At 32.2% G+C, this 19,962-nt stretch overlaps 1 protein-coding gene across 1 annotated transcript; it reads right to left on the bottom strand.

The window, feature by feature from the left end:
• Window positions 1-2,717: 2,717 nt before the first annotated feature.
• On the bottom strand, window positions 2,718-18,919 carry LOC134721957 (cilia- and flagella-associated protein HOATZ-like). Its single transcript, XM_063585296.1, has 4 exons — window positions 18,688-18,919; window positions 13,815-13,853; window positions 12,720-12,859; window positions 2,718-2,991 (listed from the first exon to the last, which is right to left on the bottom strand). The coding sequence occupies exons 1-4, from the start codon at window positions 18,866-18,868 to the stop codon at window positions 2,824-2,826; spliced, it is 528 nt and encodes a 175-aa protein (XP_063441366.1). The 5' UTR covers window positions 18,869-18,919; the 3' UTR covers window positions 2,718-2,823.
• Between the last annotated feature and the right edge of the window lie 1,043 nt (window positions 18,920-19,962).

Below are 19,962 nucleotides of genomic sequence, written 5' to 3'. Positions count from 1 at the left end.
TTTCTGTAATTAGGTAATACTTTAGTTTCTTTGTGTATATCTCTTTCATATTCATTTGATAAAATTTACTGTTTGCAATAGCATGAATTGTTCTATATAATAAGAATGTTCTTATCCCGGGCATAAAAACAATGCCGTATTTTGCGAAACCTTTTCAACTTTTGATCTTCAGTACTGTACAACTTTGTACTTTTTTCACTTTCGATCTTTTATATCTGGGCGTTACTGGTGAGTCTTGTGTGGACAAGGCGCGTTTTTGGCGTATTGAATTTTAAACCTGATGCTTTTTGTTATCTATTAATCATGTTTTTCTGTGTCTAATATGTTCTCCTATTTATTTGCATTGTAGTCCTGTAATATTATGTTGTCATTTCAATGTTATATTTAACTTTGCCATTAAAGTGCGAGGTTTGGCATGCCTTAAAACCAGGTTCAACCCACCACTTTTATTCCCCTTTAAAAGTGTCCTGTACCAAGTCAGGAAGATGGTCATTGTTATAATATTGTTCGTTTCTCTTTGTGTTGCATTTTAACGTTGAGTCGTTTGTGTTTTCTCTTATTTTTGAGATATTGAGATAAGACGTGGCACGGTACTTGTCTATCCCAAATTCATGTATTTGGTTTTCATGTTACATTTGTTATTCTCGTGGTGTTTTGTCTGATGATTGGTCTGTTTCTGTGTGTGTTGCGTTTCGGTGTTGTGTCGTTGTTCTCCTCTTATATTTAATGCGTTTCGCTCGGTTTTTGGTTTGTTACCCCGATTTTGTTTTTTGTCCATGGATTTATGAGTTTTGAACAGCGGTATACTACTGTTGCCTTTATTTAAGGTAAGATAGAACAAACGTGAAAAACATGTACACCTTACAACAATTCAATACAATACATTTAGTTGACATATTGCTTATAGTTTCTAAGATACAGATTCAACCAAGAAAACTAAACATTGATCAATTAACCATGAATATGAGGTCAAGGTGATATTAAACATGCCAAACAGACATGTACATCTTACAATCCATTTATGAATTAAATATAGTTGACCTATTGTCTATAGTATCTTAGAAACAAACTTAACCATAAAAACTTGTCATTGACCAACGAACCACCAAAATTAGGTCAAGGCCAGTTGATACATGCCAGACAGACATAAACAGCTTACAACCCTTCTATCAACAAATTTAGTTCATCTATTGCTTATAATTTATGAAAAACGGACCGAAAAAACAAAAACTGAACACTGAGCAATGAAACGTGAAAATGAGGTCAAGGTCAAATAAAACCTGCGAGTGTGACATCATAAAATATTCTGTATACCAAGTTTTGAAATATAGTTGACCTATTGCATATAGTATTAGAAAAAAACCCACTAAAACTCAAAAAATTACTTTGACTACTGAACAATGAAAATGAGGTCAAGGTCACGTGACACCTGACAGTTGAACATGTACACCTTGTAATCATTCCATGCACTAAACATAGTAGATCTATGGCATAGAGTATAAGATAAACAGACCAAAACACAAGAACTCAACTATAACCACTGAACCATATATCACATATGCTAGTCTAGACAGATTACTTTAGTATCTGAGATATGGACTAGACCAACAAAACTTAATCTTGTTTTCTGATCCATGAAATAAGGGAGAGGTCAAGTGAAAACTGTCTGACTAACTTGCAAAGTACGAATTTTCAATTATAGTTATCCTATTACTTATAATAAGAGAGAAATAAACATTACAAATTTTTTTCTTCTTCAAGATTTGTAACTGAACAACGAAAATGAGGTCAAGACCAGTATAATATAAGGCATCTACATACAGCATCCAGGTCCTCCACCTTGTAAAATATAAAGCTGTTAAGAGGTTATATAATGCCTTGTTGCCAGATCACAAAAGTCCCAAGTTCGTCAAAAATGAGGACAAATATTTTTACATTCTGATACCCCCAAAAAGAGGATTGTCCTTAACTTTTTGCCAAGTATTTTAGGGGAGATTTTTTTTTTTAACTCAATGGACATTTGAATGGATTAAAAAGAAAGGTGAAAAATATCAAGGCAACATTCAAACTCATAAGTCAAAAATATGAAAGATACATTGTTCCAAGTGATGAAAATATCTCATCTGCAAGGTGAGCTAAATAATAATCTGGTAAACTCTTATTATGTGTTAAAATACTTCAGCCATGAATCGTTCATCTGTATCATTAAAAAAGAAAAAATGCTTTGCACATGAAGAATGATGCTACCATAATGGTGTTATAAGTTACAGAGAAGACCTACTCCTGACAACTTGTTATTGTAAATAGAAAAAAAAGGTAAATGGCTATCAGAACATATGATTCGTTACTTCTTATAACAAATCAAACAATTAAAATCATGCAGAGTATTTTGAAGAACAGATCTTAAACCTGAGAACTTATACTGATCAATGAAAATATCTTGAATAACTTAGGTCCATATTTATACTTGTTTTAACCAAAATCTGTATTTATATACTAGTTTTGCAGAATCATTGGTTTGTATCGCATGCAAGGATTCTCTATCTGTTAATCACAGAAGTGTCAAAATAAATGTACAAGAAAAAGCTACAGATTTTCTGTAAAATTTCCATATATTTAGTGTTGAAATATCAAAATGGTACAAATCTTCAAAGTTACATTTCATGTTCAACAGCATTGTCATTTAAAGTTGGCTTATTATTATTCACAACATAATCTTTCTATTTCCAATTTATTCGTACAAATCAACAAGTAGTAAACAATAAAATGAGATATCACAATAAGTATAAAATAAATTTAAACCAATAGCTATACTTGTACTAATTAATCTGAGTCTGAATCTTCACCAAATTTATTTTTTTGAAACTGATCTAATTGTCTTAAAGCTTCTTCATATGTTTCTTCATGAGGATTGTCATAGTCATTTTCTACAAATGCTTCCTTAACTTTCTTCTTTCCATTAGTACTTTTACCTCTTGAAATTTCTTCTTTCTGAAAGCAAATTATGAAAACAATGTATCTTTAAATTCCAACATTTAAACTGATGCACAGCCATTTTATTGTATAATAAATTACACTTTGAAAATGCACTGTTGCTTTAATAAATGATAAAAAAAAAAAAAACACATTGTGAAACAAGAATGTGTCCATAGTACACAGATGCTTCATCCGAAACTATCATTTTCTATGTTCAGTGGACCCTGAAGATGGGGTTAAATCAGAAAGATTATATCATAGGGAACATGTGTACTAAGTTTCAATTTGATTGGGCTTTATCAAAAACTTCCTTGACCAAAAACTTTAACCTGTGGCAGGACAGAGGGACCAACAAACGAAGGAAAGGAAGCACAGACCAGAAAATATTATGCACATAAATGGGAAATAAAAAAGATTTTAAAGAATTAAGGCATACATGAGTTGTATCAGTAGATATATAACCAGATGCTCTGCAGGGCACAGCTTTATACAACAGCAGAGGTCAAACTCTGAACAGTTAGGGCAAGTATGAACACAATATTCAAGCTTGATACAGCTCTGAATTTGGATTGTGATTAAATAGTTGACACATCATGGTTTCTGACACAAAATGAATGTGGCCTTATGAACTTAAAAATTTAAATTTACCTATTATGGTCCAATATTCAAATTCTAAATACATGGCCATGGATTGATTCAGCATATCAAAGAATCCAAGAATTCATTTAGCATATCAAAGAACCCCATATATTCAAATAAAAAAAAGTTTGATTTTGGACCCCAATTTGGAGCAACTTGAAAACTGGGCCAATAATCAAAAATCCCAATACATGTTAAGATTTAGCATATCAATGAACCCCAAGAAGTTTTATTTTGGACCCTTTAAACCTCAAATCAAACCAATTTAAAAACAGGACCCAAAATTAAAAATCTACATACAGTTTGATTTGGCATATAAATTCAATTCTTAATGAAATCCAACGAAGTTTAATTTTGGACCCTTTTGACCCCATGTGACCAAATTTAACAAGAGTGCACACACTGAAATGTCTCGCCTTCTTTACTAATCATTGATATTATGTTGATAGTCCTAATAATAAAGCTTTATTACATCTGTCACATAAACTTACCTTCAAACAAGAAAACTAAACATTGACCTTTGAACAATGAAAATGAGGTCAAGGTCAGATGAACCATGCCAGTAAGGCATGTACAGCTAACAATTCTTCCATACAACAAATAAAATTGACTTATTGCTTATAGTTTAAGAAAAACAGACCAAAACACAAAAGCTTAACACTGAGCAATGAACTGTAAAAAATGAGGTCAAGGTCAAATAAAACCTGCGCGAATGACATGTAGATCATGAAATATTCCTATACACCAAATATAGTTGACCTATTGCATAAAGTATTAGTAAAAAAGGCCAACTCTCAAAAACTTAACTTTGACCACTGAACCACGAAAATTAGGTCAAGGTCATATGACACCTGGCAGGTAGACCTGTACACCTTACAATCATTCCATACACAAAATATAGAAGACCTATTGCATACAGTATAAGAAAAACTGACCAAAACACAAACACTAAACTATAACCACTGAACCATGAAAATGAGGTCAAGGTCAGATGACACCTGCCAGTTGGACATGTACACCTTACAGTGCTTCCATACACCGAATATACTAGACCTATTGCTTATAGTATCTCAGATATGGACTTGACCACCAAAACTTAACCTTGTTCACTGATCCATGAAATGGGGTCGAGGTCAAGTGAAAACTGTCTGACGGGCAAGAGGACCTTGCAAGGTACGCACATACCAAATATAGTTATCCTATTACTTATAATAAGAGAGAATTTAACATTACAAAAAATCTTAATTTTTTTTTCAAGTAGTCACAGAACCATGAAAATGAGGTCAAGGACATTGGACATGTGACTGACGGAAACTTCGTAACATGAGGCATCCATAAACAAAGTATGAAGCATCCAGGTCTCCTGTCTTCTAAAATATAAAGCTTTTAAGAAGTGAGCTAACACCGCCGCCGCTGTAGCCGCCGCCGCCGGATCACTATCCCTATGTCGAGCTCGCAAAAGTCGCAGGCTCGACAAAAATGGGGACCAAATTCCTAAAACCTAATACACAGTTAGATTCAGCATATTTAAGAAAATGTTTTAAATAAATCTTATGCATTACTACATTACCTTCAGCATTTTTAAAATTTAAAAATAAAATATAATCATACCTATAGTTGTTATAGCCTTTTCATCTAAATTTGGGTTTTTAATGTAAAATTAGAAAAGAAGGTGAAAAAGTCTTTGTGAAACCCCAAAATTGAAAGTATTATCCTTTTCCTTTATTAAAGTATTGTCAATCAATTAAAAATCATCAAACAAATAATCTTGATTTGGAACTGGCTGTTATCAAAGGGAAACAATTCAATCTCAATCTCAATGTGTTTAAATTAAAGGAGAGATAAATCTTGTTACACAAGGGGGTAGCTAGTCAACTATAGTCTATTTCTAAAACATATTTTGGATATTTATTTTGCTTAACCAAATTGTTTTATAATTAATTCATCACTTTGTGCTCGCAAAGTAAACTTTAATAGAAACCCTGAGTATGTATTTGTTATGCAATCTTTTGTGTTTTGTGAAAAGATAGTTTGTATTCTGTACGTTGATGCCATATAGTTGATAATAACAAATATGCATGGGAGTTAAAATATGTGATGTGTGAAAAAAAATGTCCATTCACATTAAAGCAAAATCAAAGAGCAGAATGCTCTGAGGGATACGATTGCCATAGTTTTCATTGACACATGTATAGCAGTTCTGCCAAATTTTCATTAAACAAATGCATGAGATTTGGCCAAAATTCAAAAGATCAAAGAGGAAAGAAATAGATCCAATAATACTGTTGCAAAAAAAGCATGAACATGCGCGAGTCTCAAGCATTTTTGGCCGGTAACCCTGGTACAGCTGGATAGTATTATTCTCTAAACTAATTCAACTGCACATGCAAAATGTAACAATCTGAATAGTCACTCAACTTAAAGAATAGCCGATCCCCGTTACAAGTGTATGAGCCATGTACTTATTGTGTTTTATCGAATTATAGTTATCCTGTACCATTGTAAACTCGTACCATTAAAAAAACCTTGTACCAATGCAAACTCGTACCATTGCTAACTCGTACCAACTTATTTAAATGCATTCAAATGGTGTTAAATGATGAATATACATGATATACGTTACTTTCACCCAATACCTCTTAAGTCTGTAAAATGTATATAATTTGAAAGTACAATGACCAATTTGTAGCTTATGTTCCTTGTATATTGGATAGAAAATACTGTGGCAGATGTAGATAATTAAGGTATATATATAGTTTCACCCGAAGAAAATTTTTCATGAATAATTAAATCTTAATAGCAGTTAGTCAAAATGATTGCCAAAATTATTTTTACTGTCTATAAATAAATGTAACAATGAAATTTAACTGATTCCTGTTAAGGGGGTCCGCATTTCCCCCGCAAAAAAAGCACATGGCTTTCAACAATTGTAAACATAGCATTCAATTTGTGATCATGGATTACAGCTTTAATTAACTTAAATTGGATATATACATATTCGATCAAATTCAACATGTTCAATTTTAATAAGGTACAGTTAAAGCAATGTTTTAACTTTCCTCTGGATTAAGTTCTACAGTGGCGGATCCAGAACTTTTCCTAAGGGGAGCCCGCTGACCTAAGAGGGGGCCCGCTACAGTCATGCTTCAATGATTCCCTTTATTATCAACCAATTTTTTCCACAAAAAAGGGGGGGGGCTGGATCCGCCTATGTTCTAGTTTGAAAGATCAGTTAAAACATTAATACTTTAATTTAAAACATTCTTTATTTTTGTTTAAGTTTTCATTTAATTCCTGTGTAAAATTCAAGTAATTCAACTTTATTTCTATTAAGTTTACAAACAGAAACCCATAAAACATCATATTTTTTTATATATTTTTCTGAATGTTACGACTTCCCAGTAGTACAAGTTAACTTTTTTGGTTCCAATGCCGTGGTACGAGTCAACTTGCTTCCGTATCTTATTACCGTAATTCTAGGAGGAACCCTAAACTGGACCCCTATTGTGTTCACTTATCGCTACACTGACCTTCGGCGCGAGGCTATATATAGAACGGCGCGGGACCAGTTTAGGAGGAACCCCATTTCTTACTCTTTAATTATTGAAGTTCCTTTGGGTCAGAGGGCATGACTCCTTTCCGTACACACTCCTCTGTTTACATTGAGATCGTTCTTAATATAATACGACGTTTACCGGCATTAACGAGTTAATTCTTCTTGACGAATACTTCGAAAAGGGAGACAACTCGAAACGATAACATGGAAGATTCCATTTCTGCTGAAGGGGTGTTATAGGTAATTTTTACGATGAAACATTTATTTTAATTTAAATTATGCATGTGATTTAAAATTATGCAACACAAATAGCCCTCCATATGCAGACAGACATAGAAAGAATCCCATGAGTTTCAAATTAATCAATGATGCGGGGAATCACTCAATCTGATACCCCTTGAAATCAGGAAAACTACACGCATGTGGGGTCTCACTAATTAGCGACAAAAAGCGTCAAGAAGCGACAAGAAGAAAAATAATAAGTGACAAAAAGCAACAAGAAGCTATTTAGCGACAAGAATACATTTTGTTATCACATACATTAAAATATTTTTTAGGATTATATTGAAAGATGAAGAAATAAAAAAAAATCGATGAAGAGATTGTGTACTTTTTATTATCATATTGATAGATGTAGAAATTAAACATGTGTAAGAGCAAAGGAAATGTAAACGCTATAAAATGAAAATAAAAACAAAGATTTGTCACCTTCCCTTTGAAGGATTTAATAAAACAAAAACATGAAATATTATTTCCTTCCTAACTGTACAATTAATTTTTTCCTGATAGGACCAACATTAGCTGTGGCTTCACTCTAAGGTAATACACAATTAAGAGCAACAAATGAGATTAACTAGGTGCGTGTCCTTTGTTTTATTGGAACAATAACATCCATTAACACCTTCATCAATTACACGCACCAGAATATAAAATTATTGTACCGAATAGTACAACACCTGTTGAAAACTCGAGATTGTCATCAGTTTCCTTTAATCTTCAATCTATATGCATAAACATGATAAATATCGTTAAATGAGACAATACACTAACTAAAATGATGAAAAATATTCACATTTTAATTATGTTTTCCTCTTGTTTGATTTTAGTTCTTAATTTGTATTTCACAATTTGTGTATGTATTTTCTGGACAATTATGCACAAATAATGCATTTTGCAAATTAATTATATATTGTACAAAAATGGTTTTAAAAACAAATAAAAAGACAAAATATACTTCCTGTGATACCTTATAAAGTTTCATTTCCCCCCTATCAAAATTAACTTTCCTGTCGTTGAAATTGTTTTCTTTTGCATATTTTTTTAATATTTATTTCGAATAAGTAACATAAATAAAAAAAAATGTTTTCTTGTCGCTAAATAGTTTCTTGTTGCTAATATTATTCTTCTTGTCGCTTCTTGACGCTTTTTGTCTCTACAATTCTTTTTGTCTCTAATTAGTGAGACCACGCATGGACCTCCATTAATACATAAACAAACCGCGACTTGCGATTTGGAACAAGAACGTTTATTAAATGATATGATGAATGCTTCTCCATTTCTCTATGAGAGTACAGTATCAAATATCAGTTTCATAACGGTAAAATATAGAAATACTCCACTTCAGTTCTTGTGACAGAAATAGAATTATCGATCGGCTTTCAGAGAACTCTCGCAAGTTATCAAAATTTGGGAATTCCCTCTGACGTGTTTCTAAATTTATAAAAACACTAAATATAAATACTGTTTAATTCTGATTTTCCGTATTGTTAAAAACACGCATATAAGTCAAGGAAAATATCACACATGAAGATTATGAGTAAAACATTACAGGAAAGTTGTTTATGTTCAATTGTTTTGCTTGTTTTTACCTTTTAAAGCAAGACAATCATAAGAATCTGAGATGTTGCCGAATGTTTAGAATAAAACGAATGACGTGAGGGAGTGTGTCATAGGGTCAATGGTAAAAGTCTACAGATTGCTTGACAGCAATCGTATCCCAAAAACCTGACTCATAATTTTTACATATAGGAGACAAATCAGGTAGTATAATATAATTTGTCGAATGATGGGCTGTTAATGGGTGCGAGCCATTGTGACACTGATAAGGAGTTGGACAGAATTTTGGGAATTATGGAATGAGAGGACTAGAAACAAGAATATGATGGATGAAAGCTTGAGACAGGGTGATTTTAATCGTGAGAAAAGTGTTGTTAAAACAGAGATAATTCTTGTTGATGAAAAATGGGAGTGCAGGGGAACCAAATATGGAGATAAGTAGGAGTTTGGGGAGGGAACTGGGAATCAATTCCATGTGACCACCAAACTGAAAGCCATTTAAGAAATAAAGGAGTGTGGTCTGCCATGTATGTAAATAAATTCATCATAAATACCAGGACTAAATTTTGTATATACGTCAGACGCGTTTCGTCTACAAAAAGACTCATCAGTGCCCAAGTCAAACTGAACTGCTATTATTAGCTGTTTTTTAGCTGTTATTTACCAGTTTTTCATATTTTTAGCAGTCCTTTAGCTGTTCTAAGCATTCAATCTAATAGCAGTTTGAAAAACTGCCACATTTCACCATTTCTTAGCATTCGGCTTAGCATTCGTCTTAGCATTCGGCTTAGCATTCGTCTTAGCATTCCTCTTAGCAGTCGGGACAACAGTTGTGACAGCAGTTCGATAGCAGTTGACCTATTAATCTTTGTTATAAAAATGCTTGGATCTGGCTATGTTTTCAGCTTGAAGTTAAACATTTATTTGAAGATAATTTGATCATTTTCAAATGTGCATTTTGGCTCCATGTTGTGTGGAAATACTTGCTAGTGAAAAAGTGTATTTTTGTCAATATAAGTAATTTTGGATGAATTGAATACTTTTACACACCTGCAGTACAGTAAGTTGAAAGTTATAGTTAATGCTTGTGTATATTCTCAATTCTGACATAACTTTGAAGGGGGAAACAGAAATCATACAGAAAGCCCCAAAAAGGGGGATTGTAGTTTATTTAAATAGACTATCTGATGTTGACAGGATTGTAATAGAATGTTAGCATATATATATACTTACAGCTCAAGATGTTATTTGAAAAAAATAGATAAGAATATTATTTTAATCTATTATTTTGTAAAAAATACAATCTTATCATATTCAAGAGTTGAAAAAAGGGGGAGGTAAACCAGTAGACTGTGAATAGCTGATTGGTTAAAATTGTCCAAACAATCCATTTAATGAAATTAATTTATAATATATAATTTTACTTTAGTTTGTTTCAGAAAAAGAAACATAATATGTATTACATGTATCAAGAATTTATTTGTTTAAAATTCCAAAAGAGAAAGAGGATATAACTGTTGTCTTTTTATCCACATTTAATAGAATAAAAACAGTACAATTGGCATGTTTGGTAATAAAATAATGATAAATGAAATAACTTCTAATTTGAAAATCACTTAGTCAAGGTAGAAATTAGCCTCTTAGCAGTAATATCTCTTTAATAAGTTGCTTTTTTAAATGTCTTCATAATCAAAGTGCTTTTTTAATTGTTCCTATATCATTACGGCCACTATAGTGTACATAATTAATAAGGGATCTAAGACCAGCTAAAGCAAGTGCTTCTCACATTTTTGTTTACATTCCCTTAAAATTAAGTCTGTTATAAGATTGGATAGTTACTGCTCTAATTACAAATATAAGTTTAAGTACAACTTTTTGAAATTTCACAAAGACTAACAGTAAAATATTAGAATTTTAATAATTTTTGCTTTTGTATCTTGTACACTGTATATTGATTACCGGTATTCATGTGTCACCTTTTTGTATTGCAACTTTTGGCAGATCTGATAGCATTCCACAGCAGTTATTAGCAGTTTATAAAACCATATAAGGATGTATAACTTAGCAGTTGCCATGAATATTCATTATTGACAGCTGTTATTATAGCAGTTCTCATGAATATTCATTATTTGATAGCTGTTATTATAGCAGTTCTCATGAATATTCAGATCTCATTTAAATTTTTCGTTAAAAATAACTGCCAAAGAACTGTGAAGGCTAAATAAACTGCTAAGAAACAGCTACGGAATGCTATTGGAAAGCCTTTATGCAAATTAATCATTGCCTTATATTTGGTAACTGTGAATGCTAATAAACTGCCAAATAACTGCTGTCAAGTGGGAACTGTGAATGCTAATAAACAGCTAAATAACTGCAGTTCACTTTGACTTGGGTGACGCTTGAATCCAAAAAAGTTAAAAAGGCGAAATAAAGTACAAAGTTGAAGAGCATTGAGGACCAAACTTCTTGAAAGTTTTGCCAAACCAAGCTAAGGTAATCTATGCCTGAGGTAGAACAGGATCCATTATGCAGGGGATACAGATCACAGATTGGTCTAATTTGACAACTGATAAATGAAAATAAGATGGATGCCTAATGTAATAGCGCTGTCTAAATGAAATAAATGAAAACAATACATATTTTTTTCAATCAGTACAATTTTTATTATGTAGACCAAAAGTATAGCAATATAGCATTGAATGACTCAAATAAGAACGCAGCCAGCAGAGCGCAGCTTCCCATGGTCGGACTCCATGGTCGGACTGAACATTAGGCCACAAACATCTCAATCATTGGATGTTGTAATCAACTACATGCAGTTTTACCGCTTTCAATCAACAGTATATTTCCAAACAAATTATATAAAATTATATAGTCTTTCAACAAGGGTTATACATAATAAGCAACTGTGCAAAAAATGAATTTTAGAACATAAATAAGTCTCTTTAAAAAATGATTTCAAAACAGGAATATCTATTCAATTCAACAAATATGTACTGAATAGTGTCATGTACCAGAAACAAACAATGGTTTGGAACAAACTATATCACTACGAACGACAACTCGACCTAGAATGTTATTCACATTTGTTGATAATGTAAACAAACATCGATTCACAAAACACGATAATATGTAGCAATTTACAACAATCAGAATGCTGTAGTAAAGATCATCAGGAAATTAATCTGGTTTGCTGCCGGGAGATGCCGATAAGTGATATTTTACAAAATTCTGTTTTCAGTGGACGTGATGAACTGTCCTTGCCAAAATTACAAAAAAGTCAGGTATCTATCATTTCTAACATATATTGATACCACGATAATACATTGATAATTCTGCCTTGTTAAATATACCTTATTGTCAAAGAATACAGCAATAGATATGTCGTCAACGGCCAAAGCATGGAATTTCGGAAATTGACCGTCTCCAAAAATATTAAATTCTCAAATTGAGTTATCGTCCTTTTCGCGCCAGACGACTTTTGAAAAGGCTAGTTGTTACTATCAACTTGATTCCCACTGCATATATATGAAATAATTACTGATTGACAATTCAATAACCTCAAAACAAAAAAAAATATGGTTTTTCTTCTTTTTTTTTTTTTATACTTGTTGATTAGAGTTCCATCAAACATTTGATTTTGCACTGCATACAGCATTATAAACTAAAGGGACATAATCCAATTTTTTTTTCTAATATTTGATCACTGTACCTTTATTCTTTCTTCTCTGTGTTTTTTCACTAACTGCTTATCTTCCTCCATTGCTTTAGCAAACTTTTGCATCTTTTCATATTCTTCTAATTTTTCCATTGTTTGAGCTCTCATCAGAAATTCTCTGGTTGCCCTCTCCTCTGTTTAAAAAGTTCAATCTTATTTTACATTTAAAATTCTATCATACAAATAATAGATGCCCAGACCTAGGTTGATTTTAGGTTGAGACAAACCATTTCAATTGATATTTTATGGTGTTTTTATTCATGTTGTAATGTAACATTAACTGATGTCCCAGGTTAGGGTGAAGATTGGAAACGAGCTTAAAACATTGAAACCGTCTGCAGTTAGATGCACCTGTCCTAAGTCAATAGCCTGTTGTTCAGTGGTTGTTGTTGTTGAAATGGTGTGTGGGTGTTTATTGTTTTAAGTTTATTGTTTTTATATAGGTTTGACTGCTGGTTTTCCTGTTTTACGCTTGTCATTTTGAGACACTTGACAGCTTACTGTTTGCATTTGATTCCCTGTGAGCCAAGGCTCTGTGATGAAGCCAGTATAATCAAATGACCTACAGTTTTAAACTTTTAAATTATACATTGTGAGTTGTTGCATAGGCACTCATGCAATATCTTCTTATCTATACAATATATAATCAAGAAAATGTGGTATAATTGCTTATGAGACAACTCTTACAAATGATACCACAATATTAGTACTAATGGTACAAAGGAGGCAATTCATATAGATTACAGATTTTTTTCTTTCTGATTAAATAAAGTTACATGCATTAATTAATTGTAGAGTTGCAATTTAAGGTTTGTCTTCAAACATGTCAAATGTTAGCAATCAAATGACTTTTTCTTCTGCATTCAATATCTGTTTTTGTTTTTATTAAATATTTGTTACATTATTCATCTACCAAATTCTTGACTGCAATCTAGCTACATCTGCTACATAACCATTCTATGACCATGTGCAATTTTACAAATGTAACATGCAGTTTTCTACTGTGTAACAGTTAATCATCATTCTATTGATGTTTATATTTCCTCTCATTTTTTCATATTACTTCAAACTCTTAGTTCATACAATTACCTTTTGGTTCATCTTTCCACATATGCACCATTGCTCCACCTGAAAAATAACCCATTGTTTAATTAGCAACATAAACATATATCCCATTTAACTGCTGAATTAGTAATATAAATATATATTTTCTAAACACTAGAATGGATTGAGGGAATAAAACATTTTCCAAAATTGTTTAGCATCTGATACAACGTATATTAAAAGAATCTATTTTATGTCAACAACAAAAATTAAGTGATTAATAGGATTTAAAATAATGAGAGTTGTCGAAGTAAAATTCTGGCCACCAGAATTAGTGTATTGCTCCTGCAGAAACATGATCTAGTAAAGGACTGAGTGAATTAATCAAACGGTTACTTAAAAAATGAATATTCTTTTAAAATAGAATTATGACATACTTGTGCATACATGTACATAAAGATTGATGGAAATTTGTTTATACATTCTTTAAAAACATATTACTCGTACATGTGCTTATCAACATTCATTTTTCTTTACATTATTATTTAACCAAATTGAAAAAAAAAAATGCACATATAAAGCATGTTTTTTTTTAAAAAGTGTTAACAAAACCAGAGGGGAGAGAACCCATCCACGGACTTACTTTTGCTGATATAAAATATTTTTTTTCTGTTTTTGGTTTGCTGCTTAAATTTCACCATGAGTGATAATTATTCAGTCTCTTCTGGTAAAAACCACATACATGTATGATCTATTGTACTCATGTTATAAGCTGTTACACTATCAGGGGGGCAGAGCAATCCAGTTTCGCTGTCATTGTGTGTGTGGTTTTTTTTTTAAGAGCTACTTTGCACTATACAAATTTTTAATTGTCTGCTGTTGGTGTATTAAGTCAATTGGATGTGCCTTTACATTTATGTGGACTTTATACATGTTTATATTTAAATAAGAAGATGTGGTATCATGCAGATATGGTCAATGAGACAACTACAACTACATTTATCTACCAGCATTAGTGAATGGCGACAGTCCATTTATAATTTTGTACATTAGAACTATAGTTTGGATCTTTCTCTGTGCCCTTTAAGAGGTGTCTAATTTTAAGGTTCATGTATCTACAAATGTAGCTGTGACTGAGGTAATACAGTAAATTGTACAATGAATTAGCGTATCATGCTTCCCATCTCAAAAACAAGTACTACATGTACATGTATGTAAAAACATTTTTTTTTCCTTTATAGCTTGATATTTTCCACCATGAAACATTGATTTCATGTTTCATTAAATGCTTACATGTACATGTCTTAATATATCCCAGATTAATAGAGCTTTAAATTTAGAAAATGTCCTTCCAAGACATTCTTACATTAAAGGGAGATAATCTAAATTATTTTTTGCTTTTGGTAAGTGTAGGGAGTTGATTTTAATTTGTTAGTACAACTTTGAGGTAAAAACAACTTTTTTATAGTTTCCCAATCCTACTTTGGTAAAATTGAGTGTTTTGTTTAAATTGTGTAAATGCATATACACTATTGTACAGTCAGGGGTTCTACTTACAATGTATATGTCAAGTAATTTTATTTACTTGAAGAAGTAAAAAAAATATACACATATAAGTTAATTTGTAGGATATATCGATACTCACAATGTATATGTCAAGTAATTTTATTTACTTGAAGAAGTAAAAAAAAATATACACATATAAGTTAATTTGTAGGATACTTACACAAGTGAATTTATTTACTTGTTTAGGTAAAAAAAATATTCGCTTAGTTATGTTCCTTACACATTCAGAATTTTTTTATTTGTATAAGTCATCCAATCTTCTTTTCTTCATCTTCGCTTGCCAAGGGTTACGATCCACTCCCGCTCTCTTCACCCTTGGCGGACTGAGATAAAATTTCGGAGACACAAGGTAAGGATTTTTATTGGTTGCAGTCCAAACTCGCTGCATCCAATCAAAAAGCGCCTATAACTTGATCAAGTGTAAATGTAGAAAGTGTTTGTAAACAATTACCATGTGTTTATGGTGCATCAAGTCTTTACATCCCTTAACATACGACTATTTAGTGACAACTTGAATGATTTGAATCAACCAACAGAAGTTCCTGTGTATGTTTCATGCAGAAATGCATGAATGTTGACGTATATTTTCATTTCCTGCTTTCACCAAGTGTGTAGAATCTAGACGCTACCGTGTTTTTACCCTCAATTTAAAGAGTTCAAGTGCATACATGTGATGGACTGTGAAACTCAGATCAGGAGATTTGGAAATTTTGGTCAGGAGATTAGGACTCAGATCAGGAGGTTTTTTATCGACATAAATTTTGTCATAAATGTAACGATATGATGTAGAAATGGTGTTTTTCTTCAAATTTCCATCAAATTGTAATATGTTTATAGTACCCTTATTGCCTTTCTATTTGAATGAAAATAAAATATTATAAAGAAGAATCTGTTTCTTGTTTGGTTTTGTTTTTGATAATTGAGTATTCACTGCTTGCAAATAAATCATTATATTTATTTATCTTTATATCTGTATAGATATGTATTCATGTCTTCATCTCCTTATCATTGGTAACTGTATAGACAAATGAGAAAGAAATATGCTGTTTTAGATTTTAACGAGAGAAATTTATGTATTACTGAAAAATTATTACACCAGGGTTTTCGATATCACAAACTAGTCAAAACATTTACTAAATTTTATCATCGGTATAAAGACATCATTCGTAAATATAGCTCAACATGCAGACTTTTTATACGTTCAGGTATTTCACATCCAATTTTTTATGGAAATATTCTTTATAAAGCACAAAGGTGTCAGTATTCACCTCATAAACTTACAAAACCTTTGAATAGACTTATTAAGAAGGGATATAATTACGATACTGTTGTCAAGTCATTAAAGATTGCATATTTTGGCGTTAATATTGAGTCACTGATAAGGTCTTTGCGTCGGAACTAAACACATTTATTCTAAAAACAGTTGTTGGCATGACACGGGTTATGTTCTTCTCATATATGTTATGATGGTATGATACTAAACCCCTAACGGGAAGGATTGTGCCTGATGTTCATATGATGAAATCATAATCTTTCAGTCAGTTTAATTGAAGTCTGGAGCTGGCATGTCAGTTAACTGCTAGTAGTCTGTTGTTATTTATGTATTATTGTCATTTTGTTTATTTTCTTTGGTTACATCTTCTGACATCAGACTCGGACTTCTCTTGAACTGAATTTTAATGTGCGTATTGTTATGCTTTTACTTTTCTACACTGGTTAGAGGTATAGGGGGAGGGTTGAGATCTCACAAACATGTTTAACCCCGCCGCATTTTTGCGCCTGTCCCAAGTCAGGAGCCTCTGGCCTTTGTTAGTCTTGTATTATTTAAATTTTAGTTTCTTGTGTACAATTTGGAAATTAGTATGGCATTCATTATCACTGAACTAGTATATATTTGTTTAGGGGCCAGCTGAAGGACGCCTCCGGGTGCGGGAATTTCTCGCTACATTGAAGACCTGTTGGTGACCTTCTGCTGTTGTGTTTTTTTATTTTGGTCGGGTTGTTGTCTCTTTGACACATTCCCCATTTCCATTCTCAATTTTATACATGTATGATGTATATTTGCAACATGATAAATTAATTAATAAGAACAATAACAAACACTAACAACAGTATTGCAAGGTTTTTAAGCTTTATAAAAGTCATATTTCTAGAAAACTTTAAAAAAAGACTCAGACAGTGTAAAATGTTTTGCTGTGTATTGTTCACTAAATTAATTAAATCTTATATTTTGACTTAACAATTCTCAGTCTCAGTGTTTACTAGATACAAACCTTACTGGGACATTTATTCAGTATAAACTGAAATGTACTTGTTATAAATCCCAATCACTAACTTGTAGAGAGACTTATAATATAAACTTTAATCTTATCCTTAAAAAGAAGTCTAGATTGCTAAAATAATTTATAAATTTATATTTTTTTTATTTGTCCAAAAACATTTGAATTCATTTAATTACCATCCTTTTATGATAATACGGGAGGACGGGAGGAGACCCCTGAAAACGGGATTATTGTACTCCCGTCGGGAGATTCAAATGTATGCAAGTGCTACCATTGGTCAATAATGATGTATTTGGAATGGGCGTGATTTTTATCTTCCGATAGATGGCGCAACATTGTTATCACAAATGTTGGCTCAATCCCCCAAGGGTGAAGAGAGCGGGAGTGGATCGTAACCCTTGGCTAGCGAAGATGCTTTTCTTGAATTCTCAGGATTTCTTTGCTCTAATAGAATTCTAATTAGCAGATGTCTTTACTTATCATTAAAGTGTAATTTCATAAACAATGAAAATCCCATTTGTCTGTTATCTTCAGAACACTGCTCATTTACACGCCTCAAAAGAGCAATTTTTGAAGGCCTTTTACTTAAGATCTTTGAGCAATCAGTTTCTTTGTTGAATTAATGAGATGAAACAATGAACTCTCATAAAAAATTATTAGCTAACCTGGGGAAACCATACCTGACGTCACAATGCATTCTCACAATATTGTAGAAACAAGAAAACCTATGACATGAGATGAGTAAACATGTATTTTTGCAAATAGTTGCATTGATTAGTTACAACAGATTTGTTTAAATTAATGCTTGAGAGAACAGGGTGCACATTGCACTGTTTGTATATCGACAGACTTCAATAAAAAAAAATCATATTAACCAAAATCAACTATTAAAATTAACGTTCAAACCACATGCATGAATAGGGCTTGATTAGTTGGTAAGACAAGGTTTTACTATAAAGGGCGGTCACTATCCCATATAATACCCCATTAGGATAAAACCGCCAGTGACAGTAAAACCTCGTTTGTCCCACTAAACAAGCCCATGTGTTCAAACCAAATATATATCATACTTTGTGATGCAGATGGGGCAACTCTCAACCTCTGTTTGATGTCACTTGATACCAATCGGGATTCAACAGGAGGCTGCAGTTGAACTGACTGCCAAAATGTTTTTGCATAGTTTATGTCCTCTTCTGATGATCCACTAAATTCTGTCACTTCACCTCGCGTTAAATCAATCGTCACAGCCATAATTTTGTTGTGTTGCTATCAACGCTTCTTTTGGTGTCGCTTACGGAAATGAAAAAATGAAAATAGCCGCTCATATCAATGCTTAAAATTACATCTTATTTATTAATAACAAAGGAAGGCATAATTTTTTCACTATGTTTTTCTATTGAACATTTTTAAAATCTTCATTTATTACACGAAACATTCAAATGTCAAAGAATCGGTGATTGATGTTCACTGGATTATTTCCCTTTTCCCGCAATTTTTGGCTGTGGCTCTCTCTCTCTCTCTCTCTCTCTCTCTCTCTCTCTCTCTATATATATATATATACAACTCGTCTAAACATCAACCCAACAATGTTAGATCTGTAAATTTGCTTTCGCAAATTTTGGTTCTTCCCTCGCCGGGATTCGAACCATATATTGCTGGTGAAAGTATGTATTACCTGCAAAAGTATGAATGTTATTTACATACTAGAATGTTCGGTTTGTGGCCTCCAATATGTTGGTGAATCAAAGCAGCCTTTCCACAAACGCCTCAATGGCCATAGGAGTGATATATCTAAGAAGCCACTTCTTCCAGTCTCTCAGCACTTCAGACAGTCAGATCACAAACTTGATGACTTTAACCGCATGAAAATTCTAGTGATTGAACAGAACATTCACTGGAGTGATGCACAGCGACAGGTTCGGGAAAGCTTTTGGATAAAGGAACTTAATGTACATCACCCAAATGGCATCAATAAGAAATACTAACAGTTTTGTTTTCACTTATTTTTATTGTTAAAATATACACAGTCACGTATATTGACTTATAGTGTTTTGTTTAAATTATGATATTCAGGATTAAAATCAATCGACCAAAACTTACCTGTATTATCACCTGATCTATTTTCACACCTTATACATTATGTATCAGTATTGTTAAAACTTGTGACACAAGAAGAAGGCCATTTGTTGAGCCGAAATATTTGTCAACACGATTTTATAACAACATTTTCGTTTAATAACACCTTATATCAGTACCGTTGTGCAAATCTTTAGACTGATATATATATATATATATATATATACAGAGTAGAATAGAATAGAACATTTCTATCGACCGTGCAAGGG

The sequence above is a fragment of the Mytilus trossulus genome, chromosome 6 (assembly GCF_036588685.1).
Source record: "Mytilus trossulus isolate FHL-02 chromosome 6, PNRI_Mtr1.1.1.hap1, whole genome shotgun sequence".
NCBI lineage: Eukaryota > Metazoa > Mollusca > Bivalvia > Mytilida > Mytilidae > Mytilus > Mytilus trossulus.
Note: the sequence above shows the minus strand (reverse complement) of the source record. Positions and strands in the feature narration are given on the sequence as shown.